General features: G+C 42.9%; 1 protein-coding gene across 6 annotated transcripts in view; it reads left to right on the forward strand.

Annotated features, from left to right (window-relative positions):
- The window catches only part of USP47 (ubiquitin specific peptidase 47), a 124007-nt gene that overhangs the window by 90436 nt on the left and 8294 nt on the right, over positions 1-25277 (forward strand). For all 6 annotated transcript variants that reach the window (XM_078783529.1, XM_078783530.1, XM_068124835.2 and 3 more), the window contains 11 exons: positions 1203-1373; positions 1530-1661; positions 3569-3645; positions 6322-6377; positions 8082-8194; positions 10918-11022; positions 15833-16040; positions 16142-16257; positions 23078-23197; positions 23380-24376; positions 24571-24746. In XM_078783529.1, the coding sequence (XP_078639655.1) occupies positions 1203-1373; positions 1530-1661; positions 3569-3645; positions 6322-6377; positions 8082-8194; positions 10918-11022; positions 15833-16040; positions 16142-16257; positions 23078-23197; positions 23380-24376; positions 24571-24746 (2271 nt within the window). The remainder of the gene's footprint in view (positions 1-1202; positions 1374-1529; positions 1662-3568; positions 3646-6321; positions 6378-8081; positions 8195-10917; positions 11023-15832; positions 16041-16141; positions 16258-23077; positions 23198-23379; positions 24377-24570; positions 24747-25277) is intronic.

The following is a 25277-nucleotide window of genomic DNA, read 5'->3' on the forward strand; positions in this document are numbered from 1 at the left end:
TCTATATATATATTTCCTATATATCTATATATTTCCTATATATATATATATATATTTCCTATATCTATATATATATTTCCTATATATCTATATATTTCCTATATATATATATATATATATATTTCCTATATATATATATTTCCTATATATATATATATTTCCTATATATATATATACACTATACAGTATATATATATATATACAGTATATATATATATATATATACACACACACACCTACGAAAATTATTTTTTCCAATTGGACCAAAAATTGAACATGGGTGGTGTATAAGGCAACAGACTGCTGCTTTGATAGATGCTGTTAAGAAATATGATGGTTTTGGAATGTAAAAATACTCTTTCCCATGTATTTATTCAGCTAATAGTGTCTGTCTATCCCACCCCAGCCCACACCGAAACATGGAAATTCCCCTTAATCATAAATTATATAAAGGTTGTGTCAAATCCACATTTTTGGGAAATTTATAATTACTACAAGAGAAGACCCATCGCCTCGCTGGCGGAAATACCAATCTTTGCTGCGATGGCTAATCTATGGGGGAAGAAAAAAAAAAAAGATTCCTTGGAGATCCTGCTCTCTGTGCAGGGATAACCAACCAGATAACCAGTGTTGGCATTTGCAGTTTTCATACACGTGTCCATGTACCTATAAAAATATATATATATATATTATTTTTTGGCTCACAAACACTCCCGGGAGCTACCCGGATCCACCGTCGTTGGATTTATTGAAATCTGTTAATCCGTTCTCAAGTTATAACACGACAAACAAACAGACAGACACGGCTCCTTTTATAATATAAATTAAATAAATGGTGCTTCAAATAAATCCAAACCTATGGGAAAATTATAGTACTGTACTGCCTCAATTGATTTCTTTCAACCAGCACAAGAGCAAAAGACTTCCTTTTATTTATATTTTTCTATTATGGTATTTTTATGCCGAGCTTCCAGCAGATATTCAGGGTCTGTGTGCATGCATTTGTGCCTTATTCTTCTCTTTTTGTACCGATGTACCTTTTTTATTTTGTCCTTTTGATTGACTTAACATTTCGGTCAGGTTTATGGTTTTCATATCCCCAAACATTGGCACAGTTTATTGCAAAAAGGTGACTATGTTCAATGTAATCGTCAAAACCTTTGCTATTCCTAGCTCTCGCTTTTTCACTTGTGTGCAAGCAGAAGTGTTGTCAGGCGGACAGCTGTGCAGACAGTGGTGCAGAGAATGAAGGTAGCTGCCACAGTGACCAGATGAACACAGATTTCTCTGGCTATGATGTAGTTGATGAGGGGATTGACCTGGAGAATGCAACCCTTGTGCCAGCTGAAAGGACCTGCAAATTGAGCAACAAGGTACCTTGTAAACGAGTCTCTAACACCTTAGCTTCGTTTGTTATGTGGTATTTTAAAACTCCACTCGCCATTTGACTCCATGCAATGCAGTGTGAGTGCAATTTTCTGTTATCTTCTGCCATATTAGATATCGCTGTATTTTCTGTGCCTTTGCAGGGTCCCTGGGTGTATGAACTGTTTTCCATCATGGTTCATTCTGGGAGTGCGGCTGGTGGTCACTACTATGCCTTCATCAAGTCATTTAGTGATGGACAGTGGTATAGTTTCAATGACCAGCATGTCACTAAGGTGTTTATTTCCCCTCGTTGTTCTTTGTGTTTTGACTGAGGAAGGCTGAAACACAAGTACAAATAACCAATCATGGAATGTATATGCTACAAGCTTTGTGTTCCTTTGGCATTGTTCAAGGTTTCTAGCTTAAGAACTTGAGTGCCAGCTATTCATACTACTCATTCACATGATGCACGTAAGTTAACTACTCAGTATTTTCCTAAAAACATTGTAATTGTGTATGGGCTACATGTTTCCAGCGCGCCCTGCTCTCAGACTCGCCTTCCCTCTTCTCACTGTAAAGAGTATGGAAAAAGTAACGCAAAGAGCATGTCAAGGGCAAGCATGCCTTATGATGCATTATGAGTTTAATACAAAATCGCTTTTACAAATGTACTCGTAGCAAAAGACAGCAGAGACGAGGTCACCTCTGTGCCCACAGAACCTACTTCATATGGGCAAGTGAGATAGATATCATTTGGGTTCACACTCATGTGATCTCAGCTGTATTTCATTTTCACATCCGAATCTTGTCGTGTGTGTCTGTTTTTGGGTTTGTGAAGACAAACACAGCAAATAAATTGAATATTGTGGATGCAAACCACATTGCTGAAGATAGAATACTGTTCAATACTCAATACTTGCTGAAGATAGAATACTCAATGGAATACTGTTCTCCCCTATGGGCCGGTGCTCCTGCCTCACACCTAGCTCGGCTTCACGCTGTTGAAACCAAAGCTTTCAGAATTATTGGAATCTCCCGCGATGAAGCTATCTCTGAGGGCCTTTCACTCACTCACCGCAGGCAGGTAGGTGGTCTTTCTGTCTTCTACCGACTCCTCTCCGGCCTTGCACCCCCAGCTCTCTCTGTGCTCTGTCCCCCAAATATTCCTACAGGTCGCACAAGATCTGCCAGCAACCCTCTGATGGTTAAACTGCCGAAATCTCGGCTCTCTGCTCACCTTCACTCTTTCATTCCTCTTTTCTCCCGCCTCTGGAACAAACTCCCTCACTCCCTTCAATCCCACTCCTCCCTCCAGGTCTTTAAAACAGCTGTTCACCACCATCTCTTATCTTCCCCCATCCAAAACCTTGATCTTTTCTACCCCCGCTAATTCACCCCAGATCCACCTTGTTTGAAATTCCAACTTCTTTCCTGGAAGTCCTGGCAGTGTCCATATGTTTTATACCTCTCCCACCGCCCCCTTCCCATGCCCCCCCCCCCCCCCCCAAAGCCCTCGCCCTCTCTCAGATCTCTCGATGTCTCCATGTCTCTCGGTCCCTGCTCTCAAATGTTGTGTTTGTGTCCTTCCCCCTCTCTCCCCATCTTGTCTACCGCTCCCGATGTTATATGTTTTATGTGTCGGTTTGTCTTTCTGTGTGATTAATGTTCGCTCTTTCACGAGCCTCGATCTTGTATACAAAAAAAAAAAAAAAAAAAAAAATAGAGCAGCTTGGGGAGTCCTGCATTGAGAGAAATTTGGATAACAATGATGGAAGGTTAAAAACCGCTCCAGATTATTGTGACAGCAGTTTTCAGCACATTCTGCAGCTTGTTGGGCCATGTCTCTCCATAGCCGATAGCTGCTCGACATTGAAGTGTTGTAAGCAGTATGATGTCGCTGGATCTGACACAGTCTGGGGAAACTATAATTGTGCATAGCTGGCAAGCATAACCACACGTCTTCCTGGCTCTCTACCTCTCCCCCAACCCCCAACCCCCATGCCAACATACTGTTGTGTTTGAGAAGGGCTGCCGGTTTACTCCGGACAGTTCTGTACACGTCACTTGGATTGAAATATGTAAAAAAAAAATTAATAAAAATTAGTCATTCGTGTGTGTTGCAGATGAGTCCATGATACGTATGTCCAAGCATACTGATTGCTATTCCATGCATATTGAAGCATACCTATATCTATTGCAGGTTACCCAAGATGATATCCGTAAGACGTATGGTGGGAATTTGGGCAGTCGTGGTTACTACTCTAGCACTTTCAGCAGGTGAGATCACATGACGTTTTTCCCTGTGAGAAATTGCAATCTAATCTGCTTGGTTAAATTTTGATACTGACAATACTGTGAAAAGGACTAACAGTTTATTGTCCCCCGTCGCACCGCGGAGCGAAAGGGGGACTATGGTTTTCCCCTCCGTCCGTGTGTGCGTCCGTCCTTCCGTCCGTCCTTCCTGGCGTCCGTCCGTGCGTAAGCGAAGGACCGAATTCTAATTTGGTATGTGGGTGTAATTAGGCATATGGAAGAACACAATTGAAAATTAGGTCGCCACGTCAAAATCCAAGATGGCCACCGCCATGTATGTCTGAACCTTGTGAGCGGAATATCTTGAAAAATAAATGAACTACTAACTTATAATCTGGTGTGTGGGTGTATCTACGCATAAGGAAGAACACAATTGAAAATTGGGTCGCCACGTCAAAATCCAAGATGGCCGCCGCCATGCATGTCTGAACATTGTGAGCGGAATCTCTTGAAAAATAAGCGAAGTACCAACTTCTAATCTGGTGTGTGGGTGTATCTACGCATAAGGAAGAACGCTATTGAAAATTGGGCCGCCACGTCAAAATCCAAGATGGCCGCCTTGCGTCTTCCACTTCGTCAACTCGCATCACTTCACCGACGGGGGACCTCGGCGTAACACTTGTTTGATGTTTGTTCCGAGCACCACTTTTGCTCCTACATCAGACGGGTTGCTTCATGAAGAGGTAATCGTGTTAATCAGGACAAAAATATGTGTTGGCAAATGGTGAGAGTGGAGTCACGTATTGGTGAGATTGTTCAGGTATCGTTTGGCAAGAGCCAGGGGAGAAACTACACCCCTCAGGACCTCATTGCATGTTCTGTTGTGTTGGCACTTAAGGAGTTTGTGGCATAAAGAGAAACAGTGGAATGAACTTGATTTCTGATATTTGGGTTGTTGGACTCTTGTTGGTTTCGAGGAGGTGTTATATTTTCTACCCTTTAATTATTTTTGGATTTGTCTGAAGTAGATGTTAAAGCAATGTAGTGAAGAGATGTGGCTAGAAGGTGGAAATAAATTGAGATTGCAGAATTTGATCTTGCAGATGTTGAAAGATGTGAAGGTGAGACTGAACAGATTATTTAGGGTTGAGAGGTCGACGTGTCATTAAAAACTCATTCAGGTAATGTGTTAAAGCTAATATAGTTTTGGAATCTATTCATATGGGGATAAATTATAAATCAAAAGAGTTTGTGTTCATGCTGTGCAGGAATCTTGAGGCCTCAACTACAGGGTGGCCTGAAAGTTGCTTTACCTTGTCCAGTAAGGCATTCGTTCTTAAACTCTTTTAATATGCAGGCTTCATTGTGCAGTACTTACAATAATTAATCAGTCATTACATCTGTATGATGCAGTGCATACTTCCCGAGATAAATGGGGGAAGGGAGTGCATGTGTACCTGCGTTTGACAAATTCTGAGTGATTTTATAATTACTTTATCTTGATGCTCACTGTATGCCGCTTTAATGTGAACTCTGCATGATATCGTTGTTCAGCAAAGCTCGTCTCCTATCTTGTTCTACATTCAATTCTAACATGTAGAAGTAATGTGGTTTTATCTTGACAATAGTGGGTAGCTAAGAGAAAATGACGAAGATTCCTGATTAAGAAAATAATTTAATTTAAAGGTAATGTCAAGATGCCTCATGCTACAAGTTGTCGAGTGTTGTCAAGCAGGTTAACACATGACTATTTGGCCAAACTACAATAGTTGAATCTTTTTAAAACCATAGAAATATGGTGACCAAACCTGGTGGTGTCATTGTTAGAGTGAACACTCCGAGTCTGGGAGATCGGTGGTTCACGCCCCAGCCGACTTGTACCAAAGATATAAAATTATGCTGCTTCCTTGCTTGACACTCCGCATTTAAATGGTTAAGAACACGGACAATCCCCATAGCTTGGTGTCCATGCAGAGGAGGAAATTCCTCCTGAGGAAATGCCCTGCTGAGTGCAGTGATGAAGGTGGTGCCATTGTTGTAACGTCGCTGGTACCCAGAGTGCCTGGGGAAGTGAGGGTCACTTCCCCCAATCTCAGTGGCTGTGTTTGTCTCGTGCAATCGTCTTGTGTTATAGTGTGTGTCTTTGGTTGTTATCCCCATATGCGGAGACCTTTCCTTCCCTCCACCAGGTGCATGTACATGCAACAGAATAACAAGAAAAATTATGATCACTTTGATGAAATTATTACGCTGCCTTCTGAAAACCTGCTGATTATTGCATTGGTGTCTTTTATAAATCCCTTACCAATGTCACCGGATGGGACTATAGAGGTTTGCTCTCCATCTGTCTGTCCGTCCGCACACCTGTGGTTTTCTGCACTTTTTTCCATACCCTTTAACATATTTAACTGAAACTTGGTACGTGGCTTTATTATGATAAGTTACAGAACAAATTTGAGTTTAAAGGCATTTCACCAATTTTTCAGTTATGCCCTTTTTGGACTTGGAAAATATCACATTGGTATTGCATGTATTGCATAGCAATTCTCGTTGTTGTTTACTTATTTATATTTGTATGCCCATTGATCCTTCTGTCATTTCTTCCAGTGGTTTGAGCATGAAAACTATTGTCCTCACTTGCAATGCATTGTAATCGAGTCTCGAACATGTTTCAGACGCGTGCATGTTTTTCTTTTGCAGTTCGACCAACGCCTACATGTTAATATACAGACAAATTGACCAATCTAGGAATTCCAGTGAGTACAACACAAGCGTTTGTTTGTTTGTCTGTCTTTCTTTCTTTTTCTTTTTCTTTCTCGTACTACATAATTTGAGAAGTTTGTGTGATTGACTTCTGTGCACTCATGAACCGCTGGATGGAATGGGTTTAACAGTGGTAGTTATACTCGGAACGTGCACGGGAATGTTTTCGGCAATTAAAGAAACAAATAATACTCTCTGGGGTTCATGGTGGGGAGAGGACCCCAATTTTCTCTAAATATGTATGGCATAGCGCCACACCCGGTGGGAGCGGGTATTACAAGTTGTACCAAAATATGCCGATGCTGGTGGAATTGACCCATCCGTAATTCTGGGAGAACTTCCGTAAGGATGTATTTTTTTCTCGTGTGATTGATTTGGAGAGTTGAGCTTCCAGTTTATGGAAGACTACCTAACCAACTACCTAACTACCTAACCTACTGATGCCATAGTGATGGGTAAAATAATGGCAAGAGGCTTTGGCTTCGCCGGCTCATTGCGGCTTTGCAGTAGGGTACTAGTGCATCCGGGGTTGAAATCCGAAATAAATTGGTCTTTTTATAAAGCTTTGTATATATGAATCTACCCTCAGAGATGGCGACAGGTGATGGCTCGTGTGCATATAAACAACAACACAACAACAAATTAATTGTAAAGAAAAAAGACTGTTTAGATGGCCCATTTGGCCCATTGTGCTAATGCATGCGTTTGATTGAGGTGAGGGCCTTGTGTTACACCATCACTGAATAAAATGCCTTTAATAGTCAACAGAAGCATGTCCTAAATTTCCTTGTATTGCACATACATCAGATGTGAAGAAATTGACATGGGTTTTTCCATGTTTATTTACCTTTTTGTCACAGAGTTTAAAGGGAGAAGTTTTGTTTCGACATGAGCACCAGACTTCTGCCAATTAGTTATTTCTTCTGAGTCTTTCTCTTGCTGTTGCTTGCAGGGATCGTATAATTGAAGGATCAAGAAATACTGTATCACATTGGACAATTTTCTCAGATGATGCAGGCCTCAAAAACTTTACTTAAACCTCTTTCTTAGGTTATTTCTCATATCCTACAGTTTTGCAGTACCTTTCATTTGATGTGCTACACCGGATGCAAGTGCATTTTGCCAGCATTGTGCTACAAGCAAAACGAACGGAGAAGGAATATACAATCGCAACTTCGACTTTTGTATCACTTGAAAATTATTCTCGATTCTCTGCTATTACCACGTTCTTCACTCGTACTTTTGTTTCTGCTTGAACTGATATCTATATAATGCCATTTTTCCCATGGTCACGTTTGCGCTGTAGCGGCACCGACCCGACTGAATGCTTGTTCAACAGTTCGTGTTTCAATTGGGGCCGAACTGTCGAAGAAATTCGTGAAATAAGGATTGATTATGAAATGGTATTTATATTATTTTTGGGTTGGGATGGGATGGGGGTGATTGGAGGGTGAATGGGGTCAAATTTATGATGTGCAATTGATGACCAAAAGTGCAGCTTCTGACTTGGGTATTAACTACCTTTAATTGTGCAAGTGAAGTCTGTTTTTGTGGTGAAATGTCGTCATTTGCATAATTTATTATAGCTAACTGATTGATGGGTTCAGTCTTCTTCAAATATATATTTTTAATGGATGTTGTTTTCACTCGTTTAAAAAAAAATGTAACCACTAGAATTCTCCTCTCCTTCACTGCAGAGTTCATGGACATCCTCGAGTTTACCTCCCACATACAACGGCTTGTCCAGCGTGAGAAAGAGCGTGAAGATGAGGAGAGACGACAGCGTGAGATAGAAAAGAATACTTGCAAGGTGCTTACCATGAGGCTGTGCAAGTGTACCATTGTCAGGATAACTGCCTCTGATAATTTGTAACAATTCCAATCTATTCTGATTTGATGTTGGGTATCAAGTGTTGGATGCTCTTCACTAAGCCTTCAACGATGCATGGGGTTCCCCTATTTATGCCATGAGCAAGGCATGACAGACTTTTGTTTCCGAGTTGTGCTATTATTGCCACCTTTGAGAGCTGCATATAACAAAAGCTCACGGCCATATCTCGGTGAATAAAGCAGGGCGAAAAATTATTGCTGAATGGCAATGCAAATAGGTACCGTAATGCAAATACAAATACGTAATCAAAATAAGAATGCAAATACATAATCGCAACAGAAAAAAAGCAACATGTTTCCCATAAGCATCATTGCCAGCGAAGATAAAACGCCCCTATGCACTAATTGGGGCCATGCTGATCCTATGTGGCAAGTCTGGATGTAATCAGCCCAGAACTGTAGGAGTAGCAGGACACGCACACAAACAAATGCACATGGTCCGTGAATCATAGTAAGGATTTGCTATTTGTACACCACAACCCCTAGCGTAAGACCGCTTTATTCTGGAGCATTAATCGGAAATTGTAGGGCCTTCTGAGAATGTGATTTTGTTCAATTTTAGGGATTTCTTTTTTTAACCTCCTCCACCAAAGGTGTATGGAGGTTGTTTTCACCCCCTGTCTGTCTGTCTGTTTGTTTGTTTGTTTGTTTGTCTGTCTGTCTGTCTGTCCGTTTGTGAACAAGACAGCTCAAAAAGTTGTGGACGGATTTGGACGAAATTTGCCAGAGTCCGGCTACTATAATTTTTTAAGTGCAGTGATTACATTTTGGTGAAGATCCGGATTCGGATCCTGATACTATAATTTTTTAAGTGATTATTTACCATTGGGGAAAAAAAAAAAAAAAAAACCATACATAGCAGGATATCTCAAAAAGTTGTGGATGGATGATTCAGATTAAATGTGATTCTGTATTGTGATTTTCTGGTCTACTCTGGGATACAAAACGTGAACTGTTCACCTGGCGGAGGTATGCTCTCTACTGAGTGCCGTTCTAGTTTTTACTTGTATCACATACAGGACAAAGACAGCATAGACATCACAACACAACAACAACATGCATTTTAAGGCCATGTTCCCTGCTAGAGCGGGGGTTAGCCTTGCGGTCCCCATGACAATCTTCTCCATTTTGCCCTATTGCCCTAATTTACGAGGTAGGTAACAGCATAGACATCAGTGTACTTTAATATGAATTGCAAGGATATTAATGGACAAATACATGGGATATATGTACAATACAGTGCCCTCCCTAAGTATTGGAACAGTGAAGTCAAATTTATTATTATTGCTATAAACTCAAGAAGTTTGGATTTGAGATCAAAATATGAATATGAGGCAAGAGTCCAGAAGTTCAGATTTTATTTCTTGGTATTTGTATGCATACATGTTTTACCATTGTAGAACAATAACACTTTGTGTGATCAGTCCCCCTTCCACCTCCATTTTAGGTAAGCATAAGTATTGGAACAGATGACTGATCGGTGTTTCTTGTTGCAATGATTGTTCACACATAAAGGAGTTGTGAATGTCTCGTCTTATGTATAGACAAATAGCCATATATATAGAATAGCCTTTGCTTTTGCTTTGGGAGTTTTCTTTTGAAGTCGGTAGGCATAAACCAACATGACATTTCTTCTACAAATAACCAAATGCACACATGCTGATGACTCAACGTTACATTCCTCCATGTTGTTTTTTTCCCATCTGCCCCATCTTCCCTCACTCAAGCTACACCTCGTTTCATCACAGTGTCATGTCAGGTGAAAATGTGATACTTGAGAACAGCTCAAGGGATTTAAACCAAACTTGTTACAAGTATGTATAATGATGTCATATTATGGGCGGTGGCATATCGGCTGATGTTGCAACATCGAAGAGTGCCGTTCTAGTTTCTTTATTTTTTTTGCCAACTACCACATTTTAATAGCTGTCTTCTGATTAGTATCTAATTTCACAAATTGAATGATATTGTTTTGACTTCATGGCAGGAACTTTATTTAGCAGATACAATTTTGCTTCATTCCAAACTGAAAATGAGAAAACAATTAATTGCACAACTATCAGGTACTCCTCTTTGTGGTGGTTGTACCCCCAATGCAAGTCAGGGGGCCAAATTTTCCCCATTCTTCTTTGCTGCCCAGATTCGTCTGGGCAGTGCGGTCGTGGTTAGAGTGCTGATTGGTCCCCATGGACTGGCCCTTCCCTCTTGTCTCTTTCTTTCTCTCTCTCCCTCTCTAACTCTGTCATGGCCCTGAATTTGTGAAGGCAGGGGTACACCATCCTAGATGTGGTGGATCTCATCCTAGATGGTTCTTGCTAGTTCGAGCGGCTGTCTCCGTTGCGTGGGCTTGTTCAAGAGAACTGTCCGGGGCTATACAACAATTAATTGCCAGTTAAGAGTACCCCCTCTCCCTTTTAATCGCCCTCCCTTTTCCCTGCCTCGCATAACAATATACCAAGGGGACCCATACAAAAATCTAACAATCTTAAAAACTAAAATCTAACACTTATCTAGAGGAGTGTAAAATTATGCTTGTCATAACATTGGTTCTTGTTGCTATGTTTATGTCTATGTATGTGTCTGTTTTGCTTTCCACGAATATTATATCGAAAGATGAGTAAATAGCGCCTGATGCATTTGCAGATCAAGTTGTTCTGTATGCACCCTGTGAAGAACATAATGATCGAGAGCAGGCTCGTGGTTCATAAAGACAAGAATTTGCAAGAAGCTACCACCATGGCACACAAGGTTACTGCTTTCCAGCATCACCATCATTTGCTTGCATTATGTTTGTTTTGTGTGGACTCTGTTGATTATTATTTTTTGTTTGGCACTGTATTACACATCAGTTGTATCTCAATGCATTTGGTCTGTTCATATCTGAATAATGCGCTCGTGCTGCGTTACTGGCCACCAAAAACGTCTTTCTTTGGTCTGTCTCATCTGGTCAATTTTGTGGTTGAAGCAAAACTTCCCCGTAACACATCACAGACATTGCGGTTGGTTTGCACATAGCGCAGTATTGTAATGAAGGAAGATGGCGATGTTCAGAACATTGGGATGATCTTTTTTTTCTTTTTTTTAATACACATTGCAGGTTTCAGATGATTAGGGAAACGCATATAGTAGTTCGCTCCATTCATCATTGCATCCTATGCAACTGCCCGGTTCAGCAAAATTTCAGTGCTTGTTTAAAACTGGAGAGTTCATAGAACACCTTACCCCATGCAGTCTTGAAAAAAATGGCATGGGAATGGGTTTTTTTCAACTCTTGCTTTGCATTTCCTCGCACAATCTACATTCGTTTTGTTTTTTTGTGAACTTTGAATAACATGTGTGATGGTTCTTGTCTATGCTGAATGTTAGTTACTCTGCCCTCAGGGAAATGAGATGGCATAAATATTTTTTCAAGTACAGTGGAATCCCGGCATTCGCGGGGAAGATACTGTATGTTTCTGAAAACTAGAGTGAATCGGCGAATGTCGGAGCAATATTTCAATGGGGAAAAAAGGCGACAGATTCATGGAGAGTCGTGATTCATAAAGGAAATTTTAAAAAGTTTAATAACATGAATGCACATAATTAGTTTCATACGAAATGCTTGCAAAAAATAAAATACTGTAAACAATTCCAAAAGGTTAGCTCACTCTTGCTGCGAGTGCCATGTTTTATTGAAAATGAACCGTTTGTTTTGCTTCGATCTTGCGTGGTTCCCAAAGCGGGTCTTGATCCCGTAAATAATTGCCTTTTTAACTGCTTGGAGTTTAATCTTAAAGGAAGATACGGTATTCTGTATTATCTTACAAAGACAAATGTTGAGTTTAAATTGCATAATTTGAAATGCCCTGGTATCACAGTCCATGTTAGAATTTCATTTTATTTTAGATCCAAAATAAAGCTAATTTTTACTTCCTGTACCATGAACTGATATTACACTTCAATCGTGGGTGGACTAAAGGAATCATGAGGCTTAAAACTAAACAACAGATATATAATGAAATAATCACTCGCTGTTCCCGATCAAAAATATATGATAAAATAATTATGCAAAAAACCAAGCTAAATTATGCAAAAAACTACTCCCCATGTCATAATCTATCTATAATCTTCTTCCCCCCTCCACCCCTTGCGGAGGGTTTGCGATCGTCTCTGTGAGCCAGTCTTTTCCCTTAAACAGTACTAACAATGTTGAGGGTGCGTGGGTGGGTGGGGATTGGTTATGCCCTCAAAAACCACGAATACATGGAGACATACAAGAACAGCGAATATGTGGGGTCCACGAATGTTGGAGTTTAACAGTACTGCTAAACGGGAAAGTGCGAAGAGGACCATTTGTGTGTGTTCTTTTGTTCAAGTATAATTCAATTTAAATAAAATAAAGGTTTTAAAGGCTGCAGAGGGGGAAAAACTTCCGGAAGTTTACTGCCGTTGATGCACCCTTGTTCACACCACCTTATTGTTAAATTGGTAACAATCGCATGTTAAATTAGTCGTTAATGCCCGTTTTTTGTTTGGAATATTTGACTGCCACATAGGCAGACACTAAAAGAATGACCTCACTCCTCTCTGTGCATGTGAAATTGGGATGTGATTCCATACATTTTGCCAACTAGAGAGCCATCGTATTGCTAAACTGCAGGTTCACGTTCCGATTCATGGTCCGATTCGTGTTCAACACCATCATAATATAAAATTCAATTGAAATGAAGTTGTTCTTCAATCGTAAACTGACCATTGCTTGTAGACAGACAGAAAAAGTGAACCAATTGCTTAACCCCGATTTTTGCTTCGCTTTGCGCACGGGCTAATAACTTGAAGCATCTTCAAGCCCCTTTGTTGCCTTTTCCCTTTTATTGGGCAGAGATAATTTTCCACCCTTTCCACTTTTCCGAATGAGACCTTAGTTCTGGCTTATTGTTGTGGCGCCATGTTTTTTTTCACCAGCAATGGTATGTTCAACAAAGTGTCATGTTCCCTACGAAAACGCTGAAGATGCTGTTGATGTGGAGCGAGTCACTTCGGTTTCTGCTTCTCTGCGAGGATGCATGGCAGCCACTTTTCCATCACCTTGCTTTTCTCCAAGTTGTCTATCATCGTTTGCCATTTGCCGTTTTTTTACCCAAGTCATTCACGAACCGGTTACCATGCCTGAAGTCAAAATAATTTAAATCTTGCATTATTTGCGAACTGGTATCCTCACCCAGGTCATAATATCTTCTTCAACTGAAATATCAAACAAACCCAGCTACACCGCTGTCAGACTTTCGGTCTTGTTTTGTCATGGCTATGTCCATGGTACCAGATGCAAATATTTTTGATTCCTGAAACCAAACGAGTCATGTGATAAACTCGATATTAACGAGGCATGTCAGTAAATAATCGCAGTACCCATGTATTTTGCAATTACCTCGACCGTTAACTTTTAAAAGTTGCAAGCGGGTTGACAGCCTTTGTAATGACTCTTGTATAGCATGGAACCATACATAAACTATACCGACACTCGGTAGAGCACCTGGCTGAACAATTTACATTTTATATCCCACTGATAGGTCGGATCCACGTCGTTGTCACACATCAAAATCGAATCGGCTTGTTCTTGTCACCTAACCAACTCATCCACCAAGTTTCGCCTAGCCCTTTGAAAAATATGGCCAAAAATAATATATGGCATGATATTTCAAAAAGTTGTAGATGGATTTGTTTGAAACTTGGTGGATGAGTTGGGTAGGTGACAAGAACAAGCTGATTCGATTTTGCAGGTATGGATCCAGATCTGGCCTATCGGCTGGATACAAAATCTAAACTGTTCAGCCTGGCAGAGGATTGCGCTCTACTGAGTGCTGTTTTAGTTCATTTTAGTTTTGTTTTACTTGATGAGCAAACATTGATACGAGCATATAATATGAACAAACATTTTTATGCCTCCACCAACAAAGTCGCCGGAGGCATTATGTTTTTAGGTTGGCCGTCCAGCTGTCCATCCTTTCATCTGTCCGTCCACGCGTCCGTGATAGGTTTTTGTTACCATGATAACTTGATAACGGCTGAAGGGATTTAAATCAAACTTGGTACAAGTATGTACAACAATGTACGAGGGTTGCCCAAAAAGTTTTGCAACACTTTTTATACGTCAGTCAAAATCAACACGAAATGCCTGCAACTTATTCTGTGGTTAATTTTGAATGTCCCGCTTACTACTGCAGCGCCGCAGAACAATAAGTTTTCTAGCGTATGTGCAGGGGGTCGTCAAAATGGCGCTGTGTGGTGATGAGCGTTTTAAACAACGGCCTGTTATTGAATTTCTTGTGGCGGAGAAGGAATCGGTAACGAACATTCACAGGCGGTTAAAAAATGTATACGGAGTCAATGCTGTTGATACAAGCACTGTTAGTCGTTGGGCTTCATGAATTGCAGGTTCTGAGAAAAGCCAAGCAGAGCTCAGTGACTCGCCTTGCTCTGGCCGGCCAACAACAGCAGTCACTCCGGCGTTGCTTCAACGTGCTGATGAACTCATTCAAAAGAACCGACGGATAACAACAAGAAGGCTTTCAACTGAACTCTCAGTATCCAACGGAAGTATGAACAACATTATTGATGCCTTAGGATATTCAAAAGTGTGTGCACATTGGGTTCCATGAAGCCGAACCGACGATCACAAAACTTTCCGGAAAGAGATTTGTTCAGATTTGCTCTCCCATTGCGATGCTGATGGTGAAAGCTTTTTGTCACGGATAGTCACTGGGGATGAAACATTGCCGAAACTTTTTGTCACCAAAAGACAGTCAATGGAATGGCATCATCCAACTTTTCCTCGGAAGAAAAAGTTTAAGGTTACCCCTTCATCAGGGAAAGTCATGGCCACTGTTTTTTGGGATGCAGAAGGGATGATTTTGGTAGACATGCCACGTGGTCAAACCATTAACTCAGATCTGTTCATTCAAACTCTTAAAAAATTGCAGAAGCGTTTTCGGAGAGTTCCACGTCACAAAAATGTTGCTGAAATCCTCCTTCAACCCGACAACGCACGACTACACACACGTTTGAAAACACAAGAAGCAATCACAAAACTCGGATGGACTGTTCTTCCCGACCCAGGCGACCCACCCTACAGCCCAGATCTTGCTCCCTCAAATTTCCACCTCTTTGGAGCCCTCAAAGATGCCATCCGTGGGAAAAGGCTTGGGAGTGATGACGAGGTTATTGAAGAAGTGGCTGCGAGTGCAGGATTCAGACTGGTACAAGAAGTCTCTTGTTTCACACTGGCGCAAGGCTGTTGAAGTTGACGGAGATAATGTAGAAAAATGTGGAGTGTAATAAATACATCTAGTTATCCTATGAGTATGTACAAATAATTATATAATAAATTACGAGCAATAAAAAAATGGTTGCAATACTTTTTGGGCAACCCTCATAACACTGTGGGCAGAGGCATATTGCTTGAGGTCATGACGTCAGTGTCCTCGTTTTATCATTTGTTTATTCTGTCCGTTTGTTTATTTATTCATTTATTTCCTTTCCTACTTTGAATGTGATGGTTCTTGTAATTTTATACCTTCAGGTTTTAGACCTGGAAGAAGTGGTTCCATGTGAGCAGTGTCGACTTGTCAAGTACGATGACTTCCATGACTCGTTGGAGCAGTCGTATGAAGGAGAGGAGGACACGCCCATGGGCTATCTTCTCGGTGGAGTGAAGTCCTCCTACATCTTTGATCTGCTTCTTGAGACGCGCAATGCAGACCAACAGTTTCGACCCTACAAGCCTGGAGGTGTGTGTTACTCCTAACTGACAGCAATGTTTTGTTGCACTTTTTAAAGCATAACCTTTGGTTTATATTCTTGTCACACCCATTATGGCACGTCCTGCTAGGTGTAACTGTGAAAGTGCATGTGGTTAACCTGAAGAATGAGACAGTCTCTCGTGGAATCAGTGTACGAGCTTACCTGAATCAAACCATTGGAGAATTCAAGCAGCTCATCAATCAGGTCCGTGTCTTTGCCTCTCAAGAAAACTGTAAGCAAAGTTAATGGTTTGTGACATTGTCATTATCATAGTCACTGAGTAATCTCTGAATTATTCTTGCACAGGTTCAAGACTGTAGCATTTTAATGGCTTATTATTGTGACACATGTTGTTACTGATGTTCCACCTCTAAAGGATTGTACATTAATCTGAGAATGTATTGTATGAATGTTTTCATCGTGTTATTCAAAGTCTGGAGATGAGTATAGTCAATAGTCATTTGGCGGCAGGCAGCAGTTGTGTCTTGGCAGCAGTTGGCGTCGGTTTCATGAGACTTTGACTCGAGAATGAGGGATAAATTTGCAATTTGGTCAGGGTATAGCGCTCAATGGAATATTGTTAGGTCATCTCATCTATTCTCCAGCTTTATAAAATGGGTCGTGATGTCCGAATGTCTGTCTGCCTGGTCATCCATCCATCCGTTAACTTGTTATGGTATTTTGCTATTCCGCCCTTGTCAACCAGCTGATTGTTCTGAACCTTGACACATGAATACAAGACAGTAGCCTGCACAATCGCTCGGGCTTCGATTATAGTCAATGAGTATAGTCAAATTAGTATAGTCAATGGAATCTCCCGCGATGACGCTATCTCCGAGGGCCTTTCACTTAATCACCGCAGGCGGGTTGGTGGTCTTTCCGTCTTCTACCGACTCCTCTCCGGCCTTGCTCCCCCAGCTCTCTCTGGGCTCTGTCCCCCAAATATTCCTGCAGGTCGCACAAGATCTGCCTGCAACCCTCTTATGGTTAAACTGCCAAAATCAAGACTCTCTGCTCACCTTCACTCCTTCATTCCTCTTTTCTCCCGCCTCTGGAACAAACTCCGTCACTCTCTTCAATCCCACTCCTCCCTCCAGGTCTTTAAAACGGCTGTTCACCACCATCTCTTATCTTCCCCAATCCAAAACCTTGATCTTTTCTACCCCCGCTAATTTCACCCCAAATCCACTTTTTTGAGGTGACTTTTGACTTCTTTCCTGGAAGTCCTTGGTGTCCTTGCGTTTTATACCTATCCTGCCTCCCCCCAGGCCCTCTCCCTCCCACACATCTCCCGATGTCCCTGCTCTCAAATGTTGTGTTTGTGTGCTCCCTCCCCTTCTCTCCCCATCTTGTCGACCGTGCCCCTTTTTATATACTTTGTTTGTTTGCTTGTTTGTTTGATTTGTTTGTTTGATAAATGTTAGCTCTTTCACGAGTCTTTCACGAGCCTCTTTCACGAGCTCACTCTGTACACAAAAAAAAAAAAAAAAAATTTCATTGATTTATTTCTTTTTGTGAAAAGCTAATTGGAATTTTAACTTGCAACAAGAGGGTGCCTGCAGACAGGACAACTGGTATAACGTCCCCTCTAAAGGATGGGGATACTGCTGCAATGTCCTTCCTGCAAATTATCAGGATGACATTATAGTCAGCCAGCAATCATAGGTTATGAGATGGCTCAGGCAAGCTCACTTCCTCTAAAGTCTAAGCTATATCCAGTCCAGCCGTGTGGCAGCTGCCAAGCATGGTGACTGTTCTTTCTGGCATGTTCCATTATGTTTGCACTGTGGTTAGAAGATGGCAATTTAATTTGCACATGGCGAGATAAGAAAATGGAAGTGGATTAATTTTATGTTGGACTGTGTGCAGAGAACATTTGTTGGTGAGCAATAGGTTTGATTTTTCATTGTAGGGTTTTACTTTTTTTTTTTTTTGAAAATTTTTTTTTTTGATCCACCGTTTGCCCTTCACGTGACTCGTGGTGGTCCCTCTCGGCTCTCCCCCCGTTGGTATTTTTGTGCACATAAGATTGTTCATGGTTCTGTTTAAATATTATTTAAATATGTATAACCTTTCCCCTTCAGTGTTTTACTCAGTGGTATTTTACAACACGCTGTTTTTCTTCCTATTTAAAAGGCTTTTCTCAATTTCCTCTCCAACTCATTCCACCTCAAAAAAAAGAAATTCAATATCTTATACGTCTCCCTCACTACATGGTCTAAATTCACATTCATTCCATCCCTCCTCCATCATTCTGAACCGGATTGCTAACTTGAAAATCACAACAAACCCAATTTGTTTTCAATGTTCGTCTTTCATTAATCATCCACTTTCTAAACTCCCCTCTTGCCCCTCCCATCCAAATCTCTCCCCTTGCACCTACACTCCTAAACTCCCCCCTTGCCCCGCCCATCCAAATCTCTCCCCTTGCACCTACACTCCTAAACTCCCCCCTTGCCCCGCCACTCTTAAACTCCACCCCTACCCCTCCACTCCTGAACTCCCCCCTTGCCCTTCCACTCCTGAACCTGAACCCCTTCCACTCCCTTGCCTTTCCCCTCCTAAACTCCCCCCTCACTCCTCCCCTTCAAAACTCCCCCCCAACCCCTCCCATTCAAATCTCCCCCCATACCATTCCTCTCCAATTCTCCCTCCTCCCCCCTCCTCCTCAAAGCTGCCTCCTCCCCACTTCGTCTCCCTTCTATCTCATACCTCCACCCCCCCCAACCTTCTTCTTTCCTCTGCCCCCCCCTCAAACAACCCCTCTCTGTGCCTCATCCCTTCACCTTCGAACCTTTCATCCTCCTCATCCTTCCCTTTCTTGGAACTCTTCTGCAATCGCTGACACACTAACAACTGCTCTCCCTACCTCCCCCTCTCATCCTTCATCTTACCCTACTCCTCCCCTCCCCTGTCCTGTACCCGATGCTCCCCCTCTCTCTTCATTAACGGTATGGACCTCAAACATCCGGGGCCTTCGCTCAAACCTGACTGATCTCTCCATACAGGTTGCTTCTGACAATCCAGACTTGATCTGCTTAACAGAGACTTTCCTCCTTCAAGATGTCTCTGATTCCTTAATATCTCATCCTGGTTACTCCCTCCTCCGGTATGATAGACCTGAGCCTCGGCCTGGTGGTGGGGTGGCTATCTTTATCAAAAACTCTCTTCCTCACTCTCCTTGCACTGCCCTCTCTCCTCCTCACCCCCAGGAGTACCTCTGGCTACGGCTTCCTCTCCGCTCCCACCTTTTGTTCATATGTGTTCTGTACCGTCCCCCAAACAGTGATGACTCCATCTACATTTCACTGTCTGACAACATGGACCAACTTCTATCCACTCATCCCAACTCTCTCTTCCTCATATGTGGTGACTTCAATTGTCATCATGCCACCTGGTTGGGTGTGGGTTCCTCTCTCACCAGTCATGGCACCTCAGCAAAGACTTCTGTGACTCACTGGGATTGACACAATCTGTCAATTTCCCGACCCGGATCTCAGCCAATGGAGTATCTTCTCTTCTAGACTTGGTTATGACTAACTTCCCTGCTAATGTCTGCTGCTCTTCTTCTGCTCCAATCGGTTCTTCTGATCATGTGCTTGTCAAAGTGGACATCTCTCTGGCCATTCTCAGAGAGCCTCCTCAGCGTCGACGAGTCTGGCATTTCACTCAGGCCGACTCGGACGGTCTTCAAGCAGCCATCAATCGTCTGGATTGGTCTCCCATCTCCACTGCCTCTGACATCAATTCTTCCTGGGAATTCTTCCAAAGCAAACTGATCTCTCTCATGCACAGATTTATCCCATCTCGCCTTCAGTTGTCTTACCCTTCCTCTCGTCCATGGTACACTGAATCTTGTGGTGAGGCAGTTGCCCTGAAACAACTTGCCTTTGCCTCTTGGAAGGCTAATCCAACTGAAGGAAATCTCAGTTCCTTCCACCAAGCTCGGAACAAGTGTGTGTCTACCCTCAGGAGTGCCAGGAAGCACTATCTCTCCTCACTCAAGAATGAACTCTCAAACCTGTCTCCTTCCTCCAAATCCTGGTGGCGTCTGGTCAAATCCGTTTCTGGTGTTTGTTCCCCCTCCATCCCCTCCCTTACCTCAAATGGCCACACAGTTGACATCGCACGTGACAAAGCCGAATGCCTCAACTCTGTGTTTGCCTCAAAATCCTTAGTCCCAAACCCATCTCTCTCTGTTCCCACCTTTCCCAGTCGAACCAAACTGCTCCTGGACTCTGTGACCTTCTCTCCTGACAAGGTGGAGGAGTTTTTGTCAAACCTCGACTCTGATTCTGCAACTGGACCAGATGGCATCAGCCCACGGGTCCTAAAATCCTGCTCTGCCGCTCTATCTCACCCTCTCTCTGTTCTTTTCACCCTATCCTTTGCTCAAGGTCATCTGCCAGCATCCTGGAAATCAGCAAACATTACCGCTTTACACAAAAAAAGGTGCAAAAACAGATCCTTGCAACTACAGACCAATCAGCCTGCTCCCAATTATCAGCAAAGTCATGGAATCCATCATTGCTTCGGATATTAAATCTTTCCTCTTCTCCAATGGCTTGATCTCTGATCATCAATTTGGTTTCAGACCAGGTCACTCTACTCTGGACATGCTGCTTCTGCTGTCTCAACAATGGATGGAGGTCCTCAATGCCAAACAGGAAATCAGAGCTGTCTCCCTTGACATATCACGTGCCTTCGATACGGTCTGGCACCCAGCTCTGCTCACCAAACTCTCCTCCTATGGTATCCATGGAAATCTCCATGCATGGCTTGCGGACTTCCTCTCTGGTCGTAGTCAACGTGTGGCCCTGAATGGATTTCTCTCATCTCCCCTTCCCGTTCAGGCTGGAGTTCCCCAAGGCAGTGTGCTGGGCCCTGTGCTTTTTCTGGTCTTTATCAATGATCTCTCCGACTCTCTGGAAAATCCTCTGTATCTCTTTGCTGATGACTCCACTCTCTGCCGCTCCATTCCTCTTCCCTCAGATCGGCAGTCTGCAGCCTCCTCACTCTCTGAAGACCTGGACAAAATCACAGACTGGTCAAACATGTGGAACATGTCTTTCAATCCTGACAAATCTCACACTCTTACTATGTCTCTCCGAAAAGATCGACTGGACAACCCTCCCATCTACTTTCTCAACAATCCTCTCCAAGAAGTTCTGTCACTCAAGCTTTTGGGTCTCACTATTTGCCATGATCTTTCCTGGGAAAACCACATTTCAAATCTGGCCTCCAAAGCCAGTCGCCGACTGGGCATCCTCCGTCGTGCGAAGTCCTTCCTTGGCACACCTGAGCTCCTCACCACATACAAGGCTTTCATCCGCAGCTTTATGGAATACTGCTCTCCCCTCTGGTCTGGTGCTCCTGCCTCACACCTAGCCCGTCTTCACGCTGTTGAAACCAAAGCGTTCAGAATCATTGGAATCTCCCGCGATGAAGCTAACTCCGAGGGCCTTTCACTCACTCACCGCAGGCAGGTTGGTGGTCTTTCCGTCTTCTACCGACTCCTCTCTGGCCTTGCCCCCCCCAGCCCTCTCTGGGCTCTGTCCCCCAAATATTCCTACAGGTCGCACAAGATCTGCCTGCAACCCTCTTATGGTTAAACTGCCAAAATCAAGACTTTCTGCTCACCTTCACTCCTTCATTCCTCTTTTCTCCCACCTCTGGAACAAACTCCCTCACTCTCTTCAATCCCACTCCACCCTCCAGGTCTTTAAAACAGCTGTTCACCACCATCTCTCATCCTCCCCCATCCAAAACCTTGATCTTTTCTACCCCCGCTAATTTCGGTCCCCTTGTGTTTTATACTTCTCCCCCCCCCCCCCCCCCTTCCCACGCCTCCTGCCCCCAAGCCCTCTCCCTCCCACACTTCTCCCTGCTCTCAAATGTTGTGGTTGTGTGCTTCCCCTTCTCTCCCCATCTTGTCTTCCGCTCCCTCTTTTTGTATATTTTGTTTGTCTGGTTGATTTGTTTGTGAAATAAATGTTAGCTCTTTCACGAGCCTCGATTCAGTATACAACAACAACAACAACAAAAAAAAGTGCATGAAGCCTACAACGAAGAATGAATAGTGCCAAGAGTCCAATCTGGAGGTGGTGGGGTGACCGTTTGGGCTGCTTTTCATGCAGGGGGGCAAAACTGACCTGGTTGTTCTGAATGGAAACCTGAACCAGTTCAAGCACAGGGCCATTCTGGAAGAAACATTGCTTCCATTTGCTCGTGCAGCCTTTCGAGGAAACTTTGTCTTCCAAGATGACAATGCACGGCCTCATCATGCTCGCATGATCCAACACTTTCTTGCTGACCGTGGTGTAGAGCATATGGAGTGGCCTGCCATGTCCCCGGATATGAATCCGATAGAGAAATTGTGGGCAGAATTAACGCGTCAAATCGACAACTTGGACCAGCAGCCTGCCTCTGTGCGTGAAATGCAGCAGGCTATTGTAACTGCATGGCAAGCGATTCCTTTCCAAACCTTGGCAAATCTCGTGAACAGCATGCCTCAAAATGTACATGCTCTCCTGAATGCTCGTGGGGGTTACACGAAGTACTGAACTGTAATTTTACTGTCCGTAAACCCAGTCGTAATTTAACTTTTGTTTTTGTTAAAAAAAATTTTTGGCTAATGTGCAAAATAAAGAGATACTTCTGGAAAACGCACAGAAGTTTAACACAGTACTGTCCGTGAATTGAGTTCGATATCAGTTTACATCACTTTCAAGGATCAATTTATTTGTTTTGAAATGTCAAATGTGGTTTTTCTTTCTTTTAAAGGTCACATTAACAAAATCTAGAATAATTTCAACATAATTCCAATGAACTTTTGGTTCTAAGTCATCTTGAAAAGTAAGTTCACCCCCACAAAAAAAATATTCCATATTAAATGCCAAGTCTGTATGTTGTATATTTGAATTTTATACATACAAGTGAAAAATCCATATTGAGGAATTTGAACTAACCCTATGAAAAAGGCAGAAAATGATCATGAAACGGTTGCTACTGCTGTTTTCTGTAGGTGACTGGCCTATCAGTTGAAACTATGCGTGTGGTGTTGGAGCGTTACTATAATGAGCTGCGTTTGCTCTCTTCACCTCTCAAGACGTTGAAGGCAGAGGATTTTCTCCGTAGTAACAAGGTGTGTGAAGCCGAGACAGGTGACATTTTCAAACTTGGTACACGAACTTCGGATCTGTGGAAAAATACTTTGACTCTAGAAAAATTCAGTCTTCTACTATTGATCTCAGAAAGCTGATGATAGTTTATGCAAGTATCTGTTTGAGTTTGAGGCTTTATGGCTTTGCCTTTTCATTGCTGCAGGTATTTGTTGAGAGCTCTGACTCTGCAGATGGGCAATCTCTGTTCCATCTTTCCAACCTGTGGCGGTTGCTCGACAGGCATGGGAACACAATAAGATTGTTGGTTTCACTACCCGAATCTGCTGCCATCCAGAGCTCACAAAATGAGGCTCTGAGAAGTTCTGAATGGACTGCAGGAGGTGATGGAGTTGGCCATCAATCTGTTGCGGCAATTTTGGAAGAGAGCACTGAGCGTCTGCGTAGTCTTTCGCTGGAACAGGCCAGGCAGAACAGAGAGCATCACACATGTTGGAACAGAGAAGATGATGAGTCGAGCTCCAGCCACAAGCAAGCAGTCAGTGTTGGAGAAATATCAAACCAACTTGCAGGAGTTCCTGATTCATCCGATTCTGAGGTCGGAGGCAGTGGAGCACCATGTGACAGCGATGCCACAACAGGCTCACCATCTCAAGACCTTGACTCATCCGCATCTGCTGACAGCCGGGCAGACAATGAAGAGGATGCTGAGCAGGGACTTAGAATGGATGCTGAACCATTACCGTTGCTTGAAAATGGAGCATCGGACAGTAGACCAATCGGTTTCCTGTATGCTGAGCGCTTGGAGTTGCAAAATGAGTGCAGCGCGAGCTCTGTGGATAGCGACCGGCTCAGCTCAAGTCACAGCAGCGATACACTTTGCAATGTTACAGAGGGGTCATTGGAGCCACTTTCTTCATTGGCATCGCTTCCAGCTGCTTTACCAGTGCAACACAGAGCACCAGACAACCAAAGCGGCAACATGTACGACCATTCTTCAGGAGAGCTTGCCACAGGTAGCACGGAGACCCCAGAATGTTCCGGAAGGCAAAGCTACCGAATTCATCACGAGCTGAAATCCACAAACGGTAGCGATGGCGAAGAAGAGCTGAAGAAGGGAGAAGGTGCCGATGCTCCATACGCATACTTCCATGCTGAAGCTATGCCAAGCATGTCCACTACACCTCCAGAGAATGCACGCTGTGAGTTTGTGTTCTTTGTGCACAGGTCATATATTACCGTTGCTTCTTTTTTTGTATGATTGATTGGAATGGGATATGAGTTTATTGTGGTCAATTATGTTCATTCTGCAAGCTGCTTTTGTTTATTTTATTTTTTGTTGTCAGGCTGATGGTCAAACCTCGCGAAAACAATATCTCCTGTTTATGTGCCGCAGTGCTTTCAGTGTACGTGGATAAGCGCATGAAACTGGCCACGTTCAAGCGCCATCTTGAATCCTACGTCGGTGTACCCTCGTCCCAGTTCAAGGTTTTTCGAGTCTATGCCAGCAACCAGGAATTTGAGAGCGTTCGGCTGAATGAAACGCTTTCCTCGTTTTCCGACGACAATCGGGTACGTGACCGATGCTCTTGCTCTGGCATACTTGTGGCGCAGCTCGGATGTGATTACACAATAACTATTGAGAAACACACGAAGCAATACTTTGACAAATAACCACCTGGAGTAATTGGAAGTTTCCATTCCACAGTACGCTTGGACGAATGATGTGATTGACATTGTGAAAGTCATTTGATATGTATTCAAGAATGCATTTTGCTTTGCATACCGGCAATTACAGTGCCTGTATTTTTGTCATTTTGTACTTGCAGCCACATGCTTTTGATTAGATGAGTTGCATTTTACGTTTGAAAAAGACATGATCTTCAAACAAGAGGAATTGTGGGACTGTATAAAATGTCTAAGCGCTGGAATGATGGGAATGAATATGAATGAATGAATGATCGTTTTAAGGCCATTTTTCCCCGCTGGAGCGGGGGTTAGCCTTGCGGAATTGTGTGGGATGTGCAAAGTACAAATGTGCAAAGCAAATCGCGAGACTGACAATGTAGTTCCAGTTGGTTTCCCAGCAGAATGATCGGCTGA

This window comes from Myxine glutinosa, chromosome 8 (genome assembly GCF_964187855.1).
Source record: "Myxine glutinosa chromosome 8, kmMyxGlut1.1, whole genome shotgun sequence".
In the NCBI taxonomy this organism is placed as follows: domain Eukaryota; kingdom Metazoa; phylum Chordata; class Myxini; order Myxiniformes; family Myxinidae; genus Myxine; species Myxine glutinosa.